Source organism: Oncorhynchus tshawytscha, linkage group LG04 (genome assembly GCF_018296145.1).
Source record: "Oncorhynchus tshawytscha isolate Ot180627B linkage group LG04, Otsh_v2.0, whole genome shotgun sequence".
Classification (NCBI taxonomy): Eukaryota; Metazoa; Chordata; class Actinopteri; order Salmoniformes; family Salmonidae; genus Oncorhynchus; species Oncorhynchus tshawytscha.
In genome coordinates, this window is record NC_056432.1 from 55,081,149 (window position 1) to 55,102,614 (window position 21,466).

Consider the following 21,466-nt stretch of genomic DNA (forward strand, 5'->3'; position numbering starts at 1 on the left):
TACTTTGGCACGGTCTACTTGCACGGTCTAGTGGTAGTGTACTTTCTATTGTGTTAGTCAGCAGCCTTTTATGCGCCAATCAAAAGTGGTACGTAAAATACGTTTCTCACATACTCGTTTTAACCATCAGTTTTCCACTTCCTTTGTAAAATTACCACTTAGGCTCATGTTATACACATGATTGATGACAACAGAACAAACCAAGATAAAAACGTGTTTAATAGTATAGCTGATCATCAATATTTCAATGAACAAGTGTATTGTATTTGAACCTGAGAGAATAGACTGTTAAAATATAATATTTTTTTAAAGACATTGTTACTACTTTTGACCTAGAGCATGAAGAATGACCACATAATGCACATAATGCTGAACCACTGACACAAAATACTCATTTTGAATACCTTTCATTGTTAGAGTCTACAATATCAATCAATAGTCTAGGTCTATTTTCAGAAATTGGTATACTGTACAGCAGTGGCGACCCATCATTCAAGGCAAGTTAGACCCACATTTTTAGCAATGTGCTTGCCTGTTATTTTGGCTTTATTCGTGCCACATATCAGTTTGCAAACAATATATATTTGAGTTAATAAAGCCGCATACAAACATGGTCTATTTTTTTGTTCACTTAAGTAAGGCAGCTCCAAAATGCAGGTGTTTCAGCCTAGCTCAGTGCTTTCTGTGCTGGTGGGGCAAGCCAGCAGAAAATACGGAGCGTTGTGCCGAGATTGGCTCAGTGTTCTGTCACTCATGGGGATACTATGTCACTGTCAAGTTGTCACGGCCGCCGAAAGAAGTGGACCAAAGTGCAGCGTGGTGAGCGTACATTTTCCTTTTTATTTAAAATGTCGCCAACAAAACAACAAACGAAGAAACAACCGTGAAGCTTACAGGGCTATAGTGCCACTAACAAAAGTCAACTACCCACACTGAAGGAGGGAAAAAGGGCTACCTAAGTATGATTCCCAATCAGAGACAATGATAGACAGCTGTCCCTGATTGAGAATCATACCCAGCCAAAACATAGAAATAAAGAAACATAGAAAACAAAACATAGAATGCCCACCCAAATCACACCCTGACCAAACCAAAATAGAGACATAAAAAGGCTCTCTCAGGTCATGACACAAGTCTAAGGGTAGACCTAAAAAATTCTAGCCCCTTGGGTACTGCAATAGAGTTACATTAGAAGTGCCCATCCAAGAAGACTCAAGGGCATTGGCCACGGATAAAATTACATCAAATCACGTTTTATCTACAGTAGCTTTGATTGGACTGATTGGACTGATTGGACTTTCAAAATCTTAGCTAGCAGTCATCATCATGAATCAAGTCGACAATCTGCTGGGAAATCCTTTTTAATCCTTGTCATATGAAGAGAAATAATTAAAATAAATGATAGATAAAACGTTAAGCGGTGCTTATCGGCCATTGGACATAAACATTACACAACAAGTTGGAAATCGCAAATTCAACAATGAGTGGTTTGGAAGGAATCAGTGGCTAACTGCAAGCATTTCAAAGCAGTCATTAACCTGATATTCAGTGGATTGGCAGTGTGGTCCCAAGTCTAAGATTAAGCATCTCTTTTCCTAGTTTAAAATGATAAACATTCAACATTGGCCATGCTGTTAATGAAGCATGATTTGTGCCGCGCTCAAAACAACTGTTAACTCAGAACTGCAAAATCTGACTTTAGTGAGTTCAAGACAACTGGGAACCCGGGAAAACGACTGGGAAAATGTGTTTTGAACTTTCATCCAACTCGGAATTGTAAATCGGGAAATCTGGCTTTTTTCTAGAGCTACAACCTGAAGATCACTGACGTCATCATGATTCAACCTTATTTTTTTCAAAGTTCCCAGGTGTCTTGAAAGCACCATAAATCCAGAGAATGCCAGCATTTGATTACAAAGTTTGATGACAAAATTTGCCCACAAAAGGACCGCCGCACCAACTTCCTGTTTAAGTGAGCACAGCACAAGTTTGAGTCCAAAAATGTATTGTATGCTGCTGCTTAAATTATGTAATATGTCAGGGAGATATGTATACTGTGGCTAAGAAAGTAATACTAAGTGTATGTTGTGTAGTAAGCTGTTCGTAGCACATGTGCCTAACCCTAATAATTTGGTATATTTTCAACTCTTAATTTTGCCTACTGTTCTGACTTGGTGGGGCACATGTAACCTATAACCTGTTTTTGAGAAATGTAATCATCTAATATTGTAAGAGCTTTCATTAATGGGAGCAGGTAGCCTAGTGGTTAGAGCGTTGGACTAGTAACCGAAAGATTGCAAGATTGAATCCCCGAGCTGACAAGGTAAAAATCTGTCGTTCTGCCCCTGAACAAGGCAGTTAACCCACTGTTCCTAGGCCGTCTTTGAAAATAAGAATTTGTTCTTAACTGACTAGCCTAGTTAAATAAAAATTGTCTGCTTATATGCCCCCTTTATTTATTCTACGGTTCTAATTTGGTGTACAGGGAGAACACTATAAGAACGGCCCATGTTCTGAATTCTGTCGCTGTACATTTCAAAAGTGCTGAACAAATAGTTATGACTACATCCATCCTAGCTCGCTCATTAATGTCTTAATCAATATTATGGATTACCTCTTATCCGCTTGTCGTGCCCTACCAAGATTTACATGCTGTGGTAGTTGTGGTAGTCATTCCCAACCTCCATCTTGGACACCTGTGTATGAAATAACAATAACTTACCATGTTCAGTGGACTCAGTGGACGTTCACAATTCTTGTGAGATTAAATCAAATCCGCTAAAACCGTTGAGGGAACAAGCAATTGTGAAAGATCCACAGTAAAATGTCATGTTGACTGTTGGATCCCCACCTGATTATCAATGGCTCTGTACTGCCAGGACCAGCGAGTGTTGTAGAGCAATGGCCTGAGGTCAAAGCGGTTGTCATCGGGGCCATCCGTAGCTCTCAGTGTGGTAGGATGGTGTCACAGTTGTCATTTTGTGTCTGTTCACAGAATACATCTGGAAGAAGTGTTTCACTTTGGCTGCCCCCTGAAATTTCAATGGTCAGAAGAAGTGTTATTCTCAATCATACAAATAGATATCATACACTGAGGGCACAAAACATTATGAACACCTCCTCTTTCCATGACATAGACTAACCAGGGGAATCTTGGTGAAAGCTATGATCTCTTATTGATGTCACTTGTTAAATGCACTTCAATCAGTGTAATTAAAGGGGAGGACACAGGTTAAAGAACAACCTTTAATCCTTAAGACAGTTGAGACATGGATTGTGTATGTGTCCCATTCATAGGGTGAATGGGCAAGACAAAAGATGTAAATGCCTTTGAACAGGGTATGGGAGTAGGTGCCATGTGCACTGGGTTGTGTCAAGAACTGCAACGCTGCTGGGTTTTTCACGCTCAACAGTTTCCCGTGTGTGTCAAGAACGGTCCACCACCCAAAGGACATCCAGCCAACTTGACACAACTGTGGGAAGAATTGGAGTCAACATGGGCCAGCATTCATGTGGAACGCATTTGACACCTTGTAGAGTCCATGCAACTCAATTTTAGGAAGGTGTTCTTAATGTTTTGTACACTCAGTGTGTACATGAATTTGTGTGAAACATAACACTCTATCATTGAGAGTTTTCCTCGTTTTTTACACGGTAGGCATATAATAGTATGAAAATAGTAAATGGTGTGCGATACAGGGGTGTAGAGTGACCTCTGGAGGGGAGAGGACCTCCCTCCACGTGTGGATGAGTTTGCAGGACATGCTGTACGGGCCGCACTTGGAGATCTTCCTGATCCGGCCAATCACAGACAGCTCTGAGTATGTCATCCCTATATCAGGCTGACGAGAGGGGGACACAGAGAGAGCAAGAGAGAGGACGACAGCAAGGGATAAGGAAGAGGTCAGATTACACCATAACACAACAAGCTATGTGCACAGATGACATCCCCGAAGAGACATCCATCTTCCAAGCTTGTGAGGTGGTATATATAGACAGCAGTCATGGACAAGGGAAAGTTGAGCCACACAGTCAACACAGCCATAGAGGAAAAGCATGGCAGGACAATAACAACAGTAGTCAAGCTGAATAGAGCTGAGGGTTTTCTATTTACGGTATATGGTATGACTTTAACTCCTAAGTCTTAAATGTCAACTTTTCTTATATTTTCTTATACGTATAAAGAAAGGTCAATCCCAGCAGTGTGTGTTGTACAGTATGTGAGAAGAAAAAAGGAAAAAAAGAATAATAAGTTGTCACTTCATATGTGGTTGGCCCACACCCACAACGATCAACATAGTCAGAGGGCCCAAGGCCACATCTGGCTCCACTAGTGGTGACTTGTTACCTCATCAGTCTGCGACACCTGGCCGTCTGTCAGAGGCTCCAGCTCTGCAGTGGGAGGTGCAGCCATGATACTACAGAAGACATAAAGACAGTTGCCAACACGGTGAGTCTCCTGACATTATACTGACTGTTTGTATTGTCCCAGAGAAGAATATGGATTTGCAGAACAGCATTCTTCACCTTCTGAGGGCGGTGAGCTGGAACTTTTCGACACAGTACTGCAGGAAGCTTGTCAGGTCTGCCTTACTGATCAGACATACTTACTTAGTGAAGTAGCCAGCTAGGCTGCAGAATAGAGGGGTATTGAGGTGAAGGTCAAATAGAGAGAGGGTCAAATACTATTTTTGTTATTTCATGTTGGACTGAAGCAGACAACACAGAGTTTTTTTTAATGTGAGACAGAAAATTCTAAATATATATTTTTTTAAACATTGACATTCTCTAGTACTGTCACGCCCTGACCATAGAGAGCTGTTTATTCTCTATGTTGGTTGGGGCGTGATAGTGACTAGGGTGGGTCATCTAGGTGATTAATGGTGTATGTTGGCCTGGTATGGTTCCCAATCAGAAACAGCTGTTGATCATTGTCTCTGATTGGGGATCATATTTAGGTAGCTATTTCCCCATTGTGATTTGTAGGATCTTGACTATGTATAGTTGCCTAGTAGCACTGTTAGCATCATGTTTTGGTTGTGCTTTATTGTTTTGTTTGGTGAATTTAGATTTATTAAAATATGTGGAACTCTATGCATGCTGAGTTGATCTACTCCTTTCAACAAACGTGACAAGTACTCACTAACCTCTCATCCTCATTGGCTGAGCCAAGGACTAGAAGGCCACCAGGTTTCCCCTCAGCCCACTGAGCAAAGAGGTAGGCTAGAATCATCCTGATACGGGCCTGGGTGGGACAGGCCTGCTGGGGAACAGTGGGCTGAGGGGAAACCTGGTGGCCTTCTAGTCCTTGGCTCAGCCAATGTGGATGAGAGTTTTCAGTTGAACAGTCTGAGCTGAGGAAACAGGGGCAGATTTTTACCTTGTCAGCTCAGGGGTTTGATCCAGCAACCTTTTGGTTACTGGCCCAACGCTCTAACCACTAGGCTACCTGCCGCCCCAAAACAGTAAAGGATCATCAAATTCACACACCACATAATTGTTTCCTCAGCTCAGACTGTTCAACGGAAACATGATGGTGTGAGGATTGTGGTGAGCATGTGTGAATATGCAAGTAAATGGCGCAATAAAAGAGAAGTGCAAGCGAGGGCAAAAGCCCTGCTCATCTTAGATTTGTTTTGTTTTTTCACTTTGCAAAAAACGGGTCTCTGCTTTGTTGTAGTGTTTCAGGTATCACCTGAACAATGTATTGGAGTACTTCTGGACCCTTTACACTTAACCCACTCGTACATTCTGTAGGGCAAGGTTCTCTCTGGTGCTTCCACCATTAGCACGGAAACTGGGGACACTTTCCCGTAACCATGGAGAAGATTCCCTGCATGCCTTTCACTGCCATGTCGATGTTGAGGTTCATGTGTGAACTGAATCAACAAGAAAAATACAAAGGAGAAAAATAACTTTTGAAGAAAAGCACACGGTGAGATTTATAACAAGATGCAACAGATGTTCTAATTTGTTATTCTGTAACTGCCCAACTATGATGGGGCCAGTGACGCTCACCTGCCAATCTGAGCAGCCAGCTCTTTGGCCCTGTTACGGGTTCCCACCGAGGAGTTCTCACTGGCCATGTAGCAGGTGGTGAAGATGCGTCCACACAGCTCCAGTGGATCCAGTGGGGTGTAGGACACATCACATCACTACCCATTGAACATCCTCCAGCACCTGGGAGTCTGATACAGGGAGAGGGAGGGAAGGAAAGAAGTTGAAGCTGTAGCTGTCCGAAGCTGTAGTGACAAACTTTGAATGCAACGTCAAATTTTAGAATAGGAGCCATGTGTCCCACAAACCATTATGGGCCTGTACAGTATCCAGTCCAGTACTCACTGCCATCTCTGACTGCCTGGCAGACCAGCACACAAATGGGGAAGACAACGCAGGCTGTAGAGGAAGTGTCCACACCACCACTGAGAGGCAGGAGGAAACCAGCCTGGAGCAGGGAATAACAGGGGTGTTTATGGACAGAGATATACAGACAATATAAATATTCAGTACAAATATTCAGTAATAAGAAAGTAAGCGTAAGCACATTTACACATCATTCAAACCAAATATAGCACTACTCATCTGACCACTTCTCCTTAGGTATTCCCAAAGCCAACATGCTGGACCCAGGCTGAAGACACCAAAGACAAGAACACAGAGACACGTCTGTGCATGTATTTGACATGGGTCAAATTGCAGGTTAGAATGAAGGCCTGTGCTTGTTTGTCACATGAATGGAAGGGTCTGTATGTGTACACTGTAAACTGTAAAGAGGTAGGCAGTCACATGATCTGGAAAGTAGCTTTAAATAAAACGTGTCTTTTTAGTTTTAACTTCTCTCAGACAGGGATTGGCTCCACCAAAGACAGGCAGCTCAGTTTCAGACACAAAGGGAGCAGTCAGGGTAAATGAATGTCACACTCTATGCTTCGGAATCCTCTGTGTGGCGATATAGTAGCTGCTGTCTCTGTCTGTTTCCAATGATTCCATGGTGAAAAAGAAAATACAGGGAGACACAGTCAAAAATAGCTACTATTTATTTTGGGCAGCATTTTAGCCACACAACACTCTTGTGATCCCAGTCTTTGTCAGGGGGTGCCATGCCGAATATCTTCCTCAGGGGTGTGGATCTGCCACTCAATGGGCTGGAGAGTGGGGAGGTAGACATCTTCACAATCAGACCAGGAGAAGTCCACTTTGACTCGATGACACGGCTTGTGCTCATACTCCTGGACACAGTGGAGGACATAACAGCAAACCATGTGACATTTCAAATGTAATGGGCATGCTATTTTGAGTCTGAGTCAATAACTGAAGGGAGAAGTTAAAGTGACTCTCGAGTGTGTACCCAGTGTAGGGAGGAAAGACGACACTGGACAGAGACAGAGCCTTGAGTTGGGGAGTTGAATGTTGAACAGGATTACCTATGGCTTTATTTGAGTGGCTAGTTTCACTAGGGGAGTAAGGCGTTTCTGAATCACACCTGCCATTTATGAGAAGTAAAAAGAGCCCTGTTTTATAAGAGAGATGTCAGCTCACCATGTGTGGGTGGCAATGCTCTCCTCTGTAGCTGCGGACATCCTCCAGACTCAGAGTGACACAACCTCCTGCAACACACACACACACACACACACACAGGTTACACATTGTCCAAGAGTTCCCTTTGGCTAACATTAACAATAACATTACACGACATGCTGACATGCCATGTAATCAAGCACAGCTCACAGCTGGTGTGTGAAGTGAGGGTGAAAGAATAGGCTGCAAGATATTCTTCTCACATTTGCTTTCCGTTATGTTTTGCCTGTCTTTACCAAGTCGTCCAGGAAGAACCTTCTTCCCTGGGCCACTATGTCCTCGTTGATGGCCACAATGGCACAACCATCATAGTAGAGTCTGTCTCCATCACAACCCTTCTGATTGGCAAACACATAGATCCCCCCCCACACACACACACACACACACTCTGTGCAAAACAACAACACACTTGTCCTTATTCCACTTGTAATATTAGAAACTGCCCAACTTCATTACTATGCAATAACAATGAACTCAAAATAACATGAGACAACAATGTTGTTATGTAGTAATTACAGTGTTATTACACACGTCTATGATCAATGTGATGATAAGTGCTACTCATACTAATCAAAATATACATGTAGGCAAAAAACTGTATGAAATGGAGCAGTGCTTTAAAGACAAAACAGTACCTCTAAGTGGTTACTGGGCAGGCAACATGCAGTTCCTCTACTCTCACTAAACATACTGTGTAACAGGGATACTCAACCCTTAGCCTACGTGGTCCGGAGCCCGCTGGTTTTCTGCTCGATCTCATAATTAATTGCACACACACCTGTTGTCCCAGGTCTAAACCGGTCCCTGATTAGAGGGGAACAATAAAAAATGAAGTGGAACCGGCTTCGAGGTCCAGAGTTGAGTTTGAGGGCGGAGTAACATGTGCATGTGTCCATCCGTCCGTTCGTGTGTGTATGATCACCTTCGTGGTGGCTGATTTAACCAGGATGACTCTGTGGTCTGCCTTGCGTAGCTCGTGGTAGTTGGCTGAGGAGTTGGTGAAGATCTCCACACCGTCCAGACCCATGTCCACATGGGGGCTGCCAAGCACATGGCATTCCCACATACTTCATTACATACTGTAGCTTACTAGAAAAACTAGAAAAACTGTATACTGTATATATTTATTCACATAAGCAATCTCACTTAATCTCTCAAAAAACATTTGAGCTCTCTTTCAATCCATTACACAAATGACTGACGACACACAGTAGTACACAACTCATTACAGAAATTGAGTAAGGTTTGAAAAGAAAAGACCTTCGTTTGAGGCTCTTAATTGAATGTGCCTCCTAGGGTTCCACAGTTCAGCACAGACCTCACTCCCGATGCAGGTGTCTTTGGTTGGGAGGACGCAGTCAACAAAGGGGACCTTGTCCTTCAAGAGACAGAACAATGGAAAATAATTTCATTAACGATCCCATTAAATTGATGATACTATTGATTGCTGCACATATACAGTACCAGTCAAAAGTTTGGACACACCTACTCATTCAAGGGTTTTTCTTTATTTTTACTATTTTCCACATTGTAGAATAATAGTGAAGACATCAAACTATTAAATAGCACATATGGAGTCATATAGGAAACCAAAAAGTGTTAAACAAATATATTCTTCAAAGTAGCCACCCTTTGCCTTGATGACAGCTTTGCACACTCTTGGCATTCTCTCAACCAGCTTCATGAGGTAGTCACCTGTAATGCATTTCAATTAACAGGTGTGCCTTGTTAAATGTTAATTTGTGGAATTTCTTTCCGTCTTAATGCGTTTGAGCCAATCAGTTGTGTTGTGACTAGGTAGGGGTGGTATACAGAAGATAGCCTATTTGGTAAAATACCAAGTCTACATTATGGCAAGAACAGCTCAAATAAGCAAAGAGAACTGACGGTCCATCATTGTTTTAAGATATGAAGGTCAAGAGCTTTTAAAGTTTCTTCAAGGGTAACCACAGAAACCATCAAGCGCTATGATGAAACTGGCTCTCATGAGGACCGCCACAGGAAAGGAAGACCCAGAGTTACCTCTGCTGCAGAGGAAGTAGCCCAAGTAAATGCCTCACAGAGTTCAGGGTAGCCTAGTGGTTAGAGTGTTGGACTAGTAACCGGAAGGTTCAAATTCAAACCCCCGAGCTGACAAGGTACAAATCTGTCGTTCTGCCCCTGAACAGGCAGTTCACGGCTACCGTATAGAAACCACTACCAAAGGATAACAATAATAAGAAGAGACTTGCTTGGGCCAAGTTACACGAGCAATGGACATTAGACCAGTGGAAATCTTTGCTTTGATGAGTCTAATTTTGAGGTTTTTGGTTCCAACTGCAGTGTCTTTGTAAGACCCGGAGTAGGTGATCAGATTATCTCTGTATGTGAAGTTCCCACAGTGAAGCATGGAAGAGAAGGTGTGATGGTGCTTCGCGGGTGACACTGTCTGTGATGTATTTAGAATTCAAGGCACACTTAACCAGCACAGCTACCACAGCATTCTGCAGTGATACGCCATCTCATCTGGTTTGCGCTTAGTCCCACTATCATTTGTTTTTCAACAGGACAATGACACAACACACTTCCAGGCTGTGTAAGGGCTATTTGATCAAGAAGGAGAGTGATGGAGTGCTGCATCAGATAACCTTGCCTCCACAATCACCCGACCTCAACCCAATTGAGATGGTTTGGAATGAGTTGGACTGCAGAGTGAAGGAAAAGCAGCCAACAAGTGCTCAGCATTTTTGGGAACTCCTTCAAGACTGTTGGAAAAGCATTCCAGGTGAATCTGGTTGAGAGAATGCCAAGAGTGTGCAAAGCTGTAATCAAGTCAAATTGGTGACTACTTTGAAGAATCTCAAATATAAAATATATTTTAATTTGTTTAACACTTTTTGGGTTACTACATGATTCCATATGTGTTATTTCATAGTTTTGATGTCTTCACTATTATGCCACAAGGTAGAAAATAGTAAAAATAAAGAAAAATCTTTGAATAAGTAGGTGTGTCCAAACTTTTGACTGGTACTGTATATTAATGGTACAGTTTCCCTTTAAATGAAGAAACATGCAAATAATCCTCTTATCACTGATCCTTTTTAGTGCATACCAACACCCCGCCATTATTAGAGAGAGAGGTAGGGAGAGAGATTGATCCTACCTGTCCTGTCACATCCTGGATCATCCTGGGCAGGAAGTACTCCTCCACATGTCTGTGGCAGACAAGCACAATAATGCCATGTTCAAATCAAATCAAAGTTTATTGGTCGCGTACAGATATTTGCAGGTGTTATGGGGGGGTGCAGCTAAATGCGTACATGTTATTATGATGATGTGATGTGAAATAAATGGATTATTGTCCTTTTCCACTTACCAAATCTGCTTTGACCTTAGATCAAAACATTTGAAGACATGCTCTGGTACTTTGGTGAATACTAAGTATTTTTTAAACCTCCCGCTTTGGGCTGGATAGTGTCCATGTGTAGTTCATATATACATAATCTATGAGCAAAATTACTGTCTTCCCTAAATTAGCCACAAAATCCCTAGTTTGAAAGCAACTGTTTTTCTCGAAGCTGTGCTGTGCCATTTCCCCTAAATGTTCCCCTATGTGGCCCAGCCCCGTAGCAATTTGAGTTCTAGCCAATGAGCTTCTGCCCCTCGCCATTTGAGTGTCAACTATCAAGATGCACAGCAGAGAGAGAGAGAGAGAGAGAGAGAGAGAGAGAGAGAGAGAGAGAGAGAGAGAGAGAGAGAGAGAGAGAGAGAGAGAGAGCAATGACTTGGTGGACATATCTGAACATTTGTGACACAGTATGCAATTTTCTGAGAATACTTTTGGCTTATGAGCCCTACTTTCAGAACTACTGGCTAAAAAGTATACACAAGTACCGGAGAATCTTTAATTTCCCTGTTTATCAAAGCATTATCATTATGTTCAGAAGGTAGGCTTTCTTGTGCATATTCTATGTTGATCACTAACCTGAGTTTATTCCATGGTGAAAACTAGCGGAACTCCCGGTTTCCAAGACTTATAATGAACATTAGCCACAGCAACATACATACACACTAAACAGAAACATACACTGTTTAGTGGGGTGTGATAGTCCAGGAGGCAAAGAGAGCCACAACATAGCTGAAGTGCTTGTCAGATGATGTCCTGGGTGACAGGTGACCCTAGCAGCTTCCTGAGTACCTAGAAACAGTGCAGCAGGGTGTCTGACTCGTAGAAGTGGTCTGCACAGCCATACCCACTGATGACCAGGGACAGAAAGAGAGGAGGTTGAGGGAAAGTTCATGGAAATTCAGAGCAGGCATGGCCATGTAGGATGCTTATTATATGCACAAGCACAGAGCTTTATAGGAGTCAAATAAACAAAGACATACATTTGTCTAATAAGCTAAATGTGTGCTGTAGGCTACTCACTGTATACAGTAATGTACTCAACAATCACTACAGTCACAACTTCGATGAAGGAGATGTACTTAATAAATACCATATTTTCAGTTCTGGTCCCAATCTGTATTTTTCCCCTGAGACTTGGCTATCGCGATACCTAGGCATGAGGATATATCATTATTAATGTTAATGGCATGTCCAGAGTCCTGATTTGCAAGATGTGCACGCTATTCCAGCAGAGCAAGTAACCTAGTATAGTAGACTATAGGCTTATGAGTGGAATGTCTATAAATCATCACTTTTTTTAACACCATATGACCTTTAAAACAGCCCTGTATATGAGCCCACTACAATTTAAGTTAAATGGACAATGCATCTTCAATTAATGGATTTTTTTATTCGGACTTCTTTTTATTCTCTCCAAGTTTCCGTCAAAATCTAGTGCCCGTTGTATCAATGAGCACGTAACTAATATAACCTTTCGTCCCATTATATATAATGGTGCAACAAAATATCCTTGTTGATATTCAAACGTTGGAACCTTATTCTAAATTCTCAAATGAGTTACTGTATCACTCGACTCAATACTATCTGAGTTGCAACGTTGTTTCACTTCAATCCGGGCACTCCAACCACAAATACAACAATGAGACAGATATTTCACCGGATGTATGAATGTGAAGCATCCGCTTGGTTTTTCCACTCGCTCAAATAATGTACCAAATGTGGTAGTGAGAGGAAGCCGTGTTAACGGCAGTGGGAGAAGATGGAACGAGATGGATTTTGTGCCACATTCTGCTAATTTTCTCATCGATGAAACATTTGATCTCAATACAGTTTTCTGTTCCCAAAACTAGAACATGTTACGAACAGAGTCGATTCAAAACATTGCGAGAACGCGAGACAAGTTTCAAAATATTGCTAGAACACAAGTTTCAAAACATTACTAGAACACGAAAATAAGATCTTGCTAACTCGTGCTTGGCTCTGCCCACCTCGCTTGTCCTGGCCAGTTAGTTATACAAATCATTGCTACTACTGCCCCTCCTCTTCATATATCTTATTAAAGAGACAGGTAACTAATTCACACAACCAGCTGCTGCGCCTCTGCTGTATATATTGTTTGAAAATATGCAGTGGTGTAAAGTACTTACGTAAAAATACTTTAAAGTACTACTTAATTTGTTTTTTTTGTGTATCTGTATTTACTTTAGTATTTATTTTTTGACAACTTTTACTTTTACTTCGTTACATTCCTGAAGATTATAATGTACTTATTACTCCATACATTTTCCCTAACACCCAAAAGTAATCAATACATTTTGAATGCTTAGCAGGACAGGAAAATTGTCAATTTCATGCACTTATCAAGAGAACTACTTCTGATTTGGCGGATCCACAAAACACAAATGCCTAATTTGTAAATGATGTGTTGGAGTGTGCCCCTGGCTGTCCGTACATTTTAAAAACAATAAAATGGTGCCATCTGCTTTGCTTAATATTAGGAATTTGAAGTGATCTATACATTTACTTTTGATACTTAAGTATATTTTAGCAATTACATTTAGTTTTGATACTTAAGTATATTTAGAACCAAATACTTTTAGACTTTTACTCAAGTAGTATTTTACTGTTTGACTTTATCTTTTACTTGAGTAGTTATCTGTTTAAGGTATCAATATTTTTACTCAAGTATCAGAATTGGGTACCTTTTCCAGCACTCAAAATATGTTGAGGAGTTATTTGGGTTTTACTCCCAGGTAATGTGTCGGCTCTTGACTGTAGATGAATTCTTTTTAATGGCCCATCCATTCATGAGCTCATCAGGCGGTAGTGGCTTCAGGTCCGTGTTACCCAATCAGAGGTCGATATGGCAGTGTGGCGCACCCTACTGAGACGTTATTGGCTGTACGTTTACACGCATTTATTATTTGGGCGGAGCTGTTGTTAATATAACCTTTTATACGTTATATCGTAAACATCTGGGCCAAGAGTTTTCCCATAGGCCCTAAAAGTTGGTGAGTAGCCCACGAAATGATCTTTAATAAGACAGATCTATTAAAATGTCTGCTTATAATGTTTATGTAATTTTTCCGTCTATGATCCTCGACATTATGCATGGGCTATTGTCCATATGAGTTATGGCTTTTTCCGGAGGTGCGTTATGGCTGCGTTAGGCAATTCGTTATCAATTGTTTTGTGATAGCCTTTATCGATCGTCTATTTATGTATTCGATCCGTTGTCGTGCAGAATTATTGACAATACAATTTCAGGGAATTGCGGATATTTATTCAATAATCGGGTATATAAACAGCTGACGCTTGTTGTAGGCCCATCACCCTTTTAACGTTACTTAAAATTACTGGAGAATGAAGTCTATGCTTTTTAGGAAACCCGTACTTCAATCAGTCTTGTACACAACATTATTTGAGTGGTCTACGTGAATGTGTGACAGCTGTCACTCAGCCAAAAGTGTCCTTGTCAACCTGTATAACTGTTGTTCCCCTCAGCATTATCGTTGTATCTGTATGCTGGATTTGGTCCAAAAACGTATCAGCTGACATACCTATGCACTGAGACCTGCTATTATCCCTGTGGGTCTGCTTTACTACTCCAGAAGCTGTTTGTGGAGTGTTTTCTGTGGATTGTTACAGTACATGTGTAGGGCCTACTTCTGATTTATGGTATAATAATATAATATATGCCATTTAGCAGACACTTTTAACCAAAGCGACTTAGTAATGCATGTATACATGTTTATTTTAATGGAGGGGATGAGCAACATTATTAATGGGTAGTTTAATAATGGGGGTGGAAAAGTTTGTTAGCTTCTATGGTGTCTTTGAGCCCATGCAGTAATCATATACCATAGGCAGTTATGGTCTTATTAAAGTGTACGTACACATTTTTCCAATGTGTTTGATATGATTGAACACTTGCATTAGATTTGCTAACATACACAACTGTATTGTGTGTAGAATTATCATGCTCAAGTCTATTCACAAACCATGCATCATGTACAGCACCATCACAGAGTGTGTTATGGCAGGTCCTCAAGGACCCCAGATGTCCTTTGATTTCCCACATGACCTTATAAGGTACAGTAGGGTCTGTTATGTCCTGGTCATTACCATGACTCTCTACTCTCTCAGTTTCCCTAGAGATGTCTTCTGCAGTGGCCATGGAGGCCACCCGGAGGCGCCAGAGGCTCAGCTCTAACGGCGGGGCGTCTGAGACCACGGAGGAACCTGCAGGGCAGTGGGGAAGAGCATGGTAAGATGAAGCTGACCGGCTGTAGACCTATAGTCATTCATCCTTAACTCAGGTAACTTGGGTTCACGTGTCACTGGTTTCACTCTCTGTTGGTTCAGGACTGATTTGTGATACGATATACTTAAAGCTGCCGTCCGTAATGGTGAGACTGCCACATCCGTTTGCGATATCACGACAACAACGTAGTTAAAGCAAGCAACATCAATTGCGCGCACGGTAGAGCAGCAGCATATGTACTGAGACTTGTTTGACACTCCCCACCTCTGCTTCGTCAACAGAAACAGAGTGGCGCTGTTTCTCCAACTGTGGATTCCATATTTAATGTCCATTTTATATGGAAATTCATTTTTGTCAAGTCCGCATCCAAATACACAATACAGAAAACACTGGAAAGTTCATAGTCAATGCACACGTATTCACAGTCCCTGTGGCCTACTGTCTGACAATCGGGCCTGCATCTGTCCCATGTCCCACTGTTGAGCAGCCTGATGGCTGTCGGAATTACATTTTGCCTGCTCCTATTCTTGCTGAACAGTGGGGACCTTGTATTTCTTTGGGGAGGGAGGCATCTCAAAACATTGGGCAAGATTGTGTGTGGGGACCTGCTTAATCTTCAGTCAACAAAGGTAGTATGGAAAGGAAGTAGAAGTATTTGACTGCGGAAAATGTAACGACCAGTTTGAATCCGTTCACAAGCTTCCCGTCGTTCCACGCATTGTCTTTCCATTATATGTCTATTCCAGTTGTCATTGGGTTATGGGTCGCTGCCACTGAAATAAGTTAAAAAGTGACATACATGTTTTTGCTGTTGTAGCCCTTGTGTCCATGTGTTTGCTACCATTGTATTTGCTCCCGTTTCAGCCATTATTACGAGCCGTCCTCCCCTCAACAGTCTCCGCTGATGGACAGTCACTACATGGACAGACAGTCACTAAAATGGCCTATATCATTCTTGTCATATAATCAGTGTTATTCAAATGAGCCTGTAATATACACTGGTCATGCTTATCTTCTAAAGTGAACTCTAGCAAAGTTGTCGGAACACGGCCGATAGCGTTTATGTTAGATTAGATCTACAGCCTAATAATAACAACTCTCGAACAAATTAGAGTATCAAGTGTTTTTTTTATAGAAAAATGTAAGGAATGATTAATTATTATAAATGCTCCAATGATTATGCATTTGCACCATTACAACTCTGTATGTCATTTCCCCCATCTCCTCCACACCTACCACTCTGTTAGGGAGGTGGACTGGTTCTCTCTGAGCGCTGTGATCCTGCTGCTGTGCACAGCTCCCTTCCTGGTATTCTTCTTCGTCATGGTGTGTGACCAGTACCAGTGCTCGGTCAGCCAGCCCCTGGTGGAGCTCTACAGTGGAGAGGCCACCCTGCGCTCCATCTGGGACAAGGCCCCCTCCTTCACCTGGACCGCTGCTCAGATCTACACTGTCTGGGTCTCCTTCCAGGTAGGGCCAGAGAAGAGAGGGGCATAGGCTGCGCTTACACAGGCAGCCCAATTCTTTTGCCCAATTATTGCTCTTTTGACCAATCAGAACAGATATTTTGCGAATAATTGGGCAAAAGATCAGAATTGGGCTGCCATTGTATTTTTTTTAGTTGGTGTAAATTGCATTTTATTATGGTTTATAGCGTCAGAATATTTCACAGTTGGGAGTTCTGTGGAATGACACTGTTTCTCCATCAGCTGGTGCTCTACATGTGTGTTCCTGATGTCACTCATAAGTTCCTGCCTGGCTATGCAGGTGGGGTTCAGGATGGAGCTCGCACCCCAGCAGGTAAGGCACCTGAGAAGAAAAAAGTTGTTTTTGGAGTTTTCTAGCATGAAGGATTGGTTTCTATTCATATTTACAGATATTGTATGTGCACAATACTGTTAAGTGTAGTTGTCTGCAAACACTTGGCTCTGTTCCACCCAGGAGAACGACTGCCCCCTCTCATTGAAGCCACGGATTGTGGTACTGCAGGCAGGGTTTGCAGAAAACAGGATCCCCATTATAGTGAATAAAGAAATGGCAATATTCGTGTAAAAAATAATAATATTTGAAGACCGTTATGGTAACAATAATTGCTTCTAATACACTTGATGTATGTCCTTGAGCCGTTTCTTTTTAAATCACACACAGACAAAGTTCTAAGGGTAATTTAGTTGCTAATGGCAGTCTGCAGTGCCCCGGTCGGCCTTCAACTTGAGTTACTCAATGAGAGGGAGCAGCGCTGAGCTGGCCTGCAACGTCACTTCCTGGAGTAGCTCAAACTGCATGTTGTCTTCATGAGACGCCATCTTAAACAACTGAATTTGGCTTCAATGTGTTGTTGAGTCTTCACATAGGAATGAATGGTGTCACGTGATCGATGGCTTTGTCCATGTGCAGTCATTGTTTCACCCCCATTGTTTGTTCTCTCCTAGGCCTCATAAACAAGTATGAGATCAACGGTTTACAGTCGTGGCTGATCACCCATGCCCTATGGTATGCCAACGCTCAATACTTCCACTGGTTTTCCCCCACCATAATCTTCGACAACTGGATCCCACTGCTGTGGTGCACCAACATACTGGGCTATGCTGTGTCCACCTTTGCTTTTGTCAAGGCCTACCTCTTCCCCACCAATGCAGAGGACTGGTGAGGATTACATGCGTCCAATAGTATGTTAGGATATTCAAACTTGTCACTTGCATGTAATATTTCATAAAACTTGTCACTTTGGGCATAGTTAATCTGAATTGCCTTTGTCATTTTCCAGCAAATTCACAGGCAACGTCTTCTATAACTACATGATGGGCATTGAGTTCAATCCCCGCATCGGCAAATGGTTCGACTTCAAGCTCTTCTTCAACGGGAGACCTGGTATTGTTGCCTGGACTCTAATCAACCTCTCCTATGCAGCCAAACAGCAGGAGCTCTATGGCTATGTGACCAATTCTATGATCCTGGTTAATGTGCTGCAGGTGAGACACTCCTCTCCCTTTACCACTAGATGGCAGGGTATGTTAAGCGAGTGAGCTAGCTAAACTAGACCTTAGAGTGGTAGCTTTGACTGAACCAGTTTAGGCAAGCTTGGCCTCCAGTGAATGGCTACTGATGTAGTAGCTACTCCTCCAGGCAATCTATGTTCTCGACTTCTTCTGGAATGAGGCATGGTACCTGAAGACGATTGACATCTGCCATGACCACTTCGGCTGGTACCTGGGCTGGGGAGACTGTGTGTGGCTGCCCTTCCTCTACACGCTGCAGGTAAGTCACATCATCATTAAAAAAAAAATGAGTCCGACACCCAACACAGAAGCCGCTGCAAAAAAAAATATGAATAAGTAATGGAAATTATAGATGCATCGACGTGCTTCTATTATACTGGCTGAGTTAAATATGGCTGTGATGCAGTCTTTCTTGTTTTCTGTTCAACAGTGATGACATCATACTGTATGTTTGGCATCATGTCTCTTTCTACAGGGCCTGTACCTGGTGTATAACCCAGTCCAGCTCTCCACAGCCCATGCTGCTGCTGTCCTCCTCTTGGGTCTGGTGGGTTACTACGTCTTCCGCTTCACCAACCACCAGAAGGACCTGTTCCGCCGTACCGAGGGGAAGTGTTCCGTCTGGGGCAAGAAGCCCACCTTCATTGAGTGTGCCTACCGCTCGGGTGACGGCGGCCTGCACCACAGCAAGCTCATGACCTCCGGCTTCTGGGGCGTGGCACGCCACCTCAACTACACGGGCGACCTGATGGGCTCGCTGGCCTACTGTGCAGCCTGCGGCTTCGGCCACATTCACCCCTACTTCTACATCGTCTACATGACCATCCTGCTGGTGCACCGCTGTGTGAGAGACGAGCATCGCTGCAGCAGCAAGTACGGCAAAGACTGGAAGCGCTACACGGATGCAGTTCCCTATCGCCTGCTGCCGGGGATCTTCTAGAGTCGAGTCAGAGGTTGAAGGAATCCCTGCATCCTGAAAGAAGTTTAACAGAAGAAGGAGATGTGTGTTAAATGGACTGTTCACAGACGTTGATGACATTTTGAGCAAAGTGTGTGCGTGCGCACGCGTGTGCGTGTGTGTGTGTGTGTGCGCCGTGGTGTCTTTGGATGTCAATGTGGGTTTCCATGTTTCTCTGTCTGAAAATACATAGTACTCAGAGTGAGATCTTCACTTGTAGTCAGAAGACTTCCAGCATTATGCTCTAAGAAGCAATCCTCAGCTACTCTCAGAACTGCTCTCACCGGTGCCTAGGAGCATTTCTCCGTAAATGTTGATACTATGGTACATATCTATGTTCTATGGTACATAGATGCTATGAGAAACTCTGCAAAATGGATTTCTAATTCAAATCTGTATTTAAGTGTACTGTAGTCTAGCAACGTGAACATCACATAACCATACAGTAGCACTTAGTTGGCATTGGTCAAGTAACTACAGCTACAAGTGAGCAATAATCTAGATGTCTTTTGCCAATGCACTGTCGATGGCAAATGTTTCTTCTACTTAGGGGTCAGCCCAGCGTTACATGAAACGCTGGCAGCAGACTGGTACAACTATACAATGATTGTTCCTGCTAAAATACTTTTTTCTTTATTTCTGTCAATTTATTTGAGGTACCTGTTATTTTAACGTTTTTGTGCTAATAGTGCTTTTACTTTATCCAACAGTCTTTTTGACATTTGATTTCAGTTGTTTGCATTTTTTATTTTTTTTTACCTCCTCTGCCTTTCCTCAAGTGATAACTTAGAAAAGTAAATAAACCTAACATGGTGAATACATTTCTGATTTCTTTACTTTGATTCAACAATTCTTTTTTTTTTTATGTGTTTGTGCATTGTCTGTGTGTGAGTGGAGGAAATGACAACGACAGAGGTGTCATTGCAACATCACAGAGTTGTTCCTGTGGAAGGCCACCACTTCCTCCTGCTGTGACTGAAGGGGTTGATCAGGCCTCCCGTCTCTCACGCTGACCTGCCTGACCCCTTCCGATCATCACAGCTGCCAGGAAAAGAGTTAAACAAACACAGACGGTTGGAGCTGGATGTGAGGCTGATGTTAGGCTCTGACAGACAAGAGGAGGGTGAATGTGGAAGTGGTGGCTGGTGGAAAGACACCCTGGAGTGGGTATAACAGTGATCACTCACTGGTAAGGGTGGTGGTTGTACTAACATCAAGAGTGCACCCTTCACTTCCATTTACTATTTCTTCCTCTATTCTCTGTTCTTATGTCTCCCTAATCCTCATCTTTCTATCCCTCTCTCCCACTAATTTAGTCACCTCAAATCTGACATTCAGCAGCAGGGGGCAGTAGAACACAGTTTGTGAAAAAATCTAATGATGCTAATTACCACTGTTTATAGTTTATAAAGTTCTTAAGAATGTGAAGTTAGGATAGCCTGAACATGAGAACGGTTCAAGAGTTACTTTAGGAGAGATAATGTATGCTTATTTATATAGCTATAGTTGATACCATTTTTTAAAGAATTGGAAGATAGGAGAGCCTGAACATGCGAGAGTTGGTTTAGTGTCTCTAGCTTGAACGTTTGAAGAGTAACTGTTGGCGAGTTATTTTATGCACATTTATGTAAATGTATATAGTTATAGTTGATAAAGATCTTAAAGGATTTGAAGTTAGAATATACCTGAACATAGAGAATTATTTATTTATTTTACCATTCAAGTCTACAGCCCTTTTCTCCCCCATTGAAATATATTGGTAGCTCATTAAAAATATTGTTATAGTTCAAAAAGTATAAATGCTATCAAAAATATTTTCTCAAGCAATCTAAGTCGGGGCCGTCTGTACGTTTTGAAGTTGGTTTTCGTGTTCATGGAGTAAGTCACTTAAAGCTTTGGAGTGGGCTAAAGAAATCAAATACTAAGAATATGAGTATGTAAGAAATCTCGAGTTGTGCTTTGCCTTCAGCAAGCACACCGAATGATGAATATATCATCAACATGAACATTAAAGACAACACAAAAGATCCAAATGATTCACCCAGACACACGTATCTTTACTCGTTCTTCACACAGACTTAGACAAATAAACACAGAGCGCTCTTCTACTCCCTCTTCAGTCATTCACATACACACGTACTCAATCACCTCTCCCAACCCTTTTCACACCGACACAAATAAACAAAAACGGGACCCTAATGTCCTATCCACAGAAACACAACTACACAACTACTCCCAATCGTGAAACTACACACCATACATAGACATTCACCCACCAA

The 21,466-nt window shown here is 42.2% G+C and overlaps 1 protein-coding gene and 1 long non-coding RNA gene across 5 annotated transcripts; one reads left to right on the forward strand and one right to left on the reverse strand.

The window, feature by feature from the left end:
• Positions 1–4,093: 4,093 nt before the first annotated feature.
• Positions 4,094–20,008, forward strand: LOC112249041 (7-dehydrocholesterol reductase). Of its 3 annotated transcripts, none has more exons than XM_024418645.2 (8): positions 4,094–4,450; positions 15,113–15,233; positions 16,478–16,700; positions 16,940–17,030; positions 17,663–17,876; positions 17,998–18,202; positions 18,357–18,488; positions 18,705–20,008. In XM_024418645.2, exons 2-8 carry the CDS (start codon positions 15,124–15,126, stop codon positions 19,167–19,169), a joined length of 1,440 nt encoding a protein of 479 aa, XP_024274413.1. In that variant the 5' UTR covers positions 4,094–4,450; positions 15,113–15,123; the 3' UTR covers positions 19,170–20,008. The 3 variants fall into 3 exon arrangements, with proteins under 3 accessions (XP_024274413.1, XP_042176839.1, XP_024274412.1); XM_042320905.1 differs by lacking the exon at positions 4,094–4,450 and adding an exon at positions 6,601–6,699; XM_024418644.2 differs by lacking the exon at positions 4,094–4,450 and adding an exon at positions 13,871–13,977.
• Positions 6,693–13,867, reverse strand: LOC112249043. 2 transcript variants are annotated; one of them, XR_006083255.1, is made up of 7 exons: positions 13,669–13,867; positions 12,057–12,116; positions 11,645–11,813; positions 10,721–10,772; positions 8,291–8,956; positions 7,540–7,607; positions 6,693–7,229 (listed from the first exon to the last, which is right to left on the reverse strand). It is a non-coding gene; the product is annotated as an uncharacterized LOC112249043 (long non-coding RNA). The 2 variants fall into 2 exon arrangements; XR_006083256.1 differs by lacking the exons at positions 11,645–11,813; positions 12,057–12,116; positions 13,669–13,867 and adding an exon at positions 10,934–11,257.
• Positions 20,009–21,466: the final 1,458 nt, after the last annotated feature.

Excerpts from the sequence above, each read along its gene's own strand:
- LOC112249041 (XM_042320905.1), top strand. Across the intron at positions 15,234-16,477 it reads GGGCAGTGGGGAAGAGCATG|GGAGGTGGACTGGTTCTCTC; the intron begins GTAAGATGAAGC and ends CCACTCTGTTAG. Across the intron at positions 18,203-18,356 it reads TCCTGGTTAATGTGCTGCAG|GCAATCTATGTTCTCGACTT; the intron begins GTGAGACACTCC and ends CTACTCCTCCAG.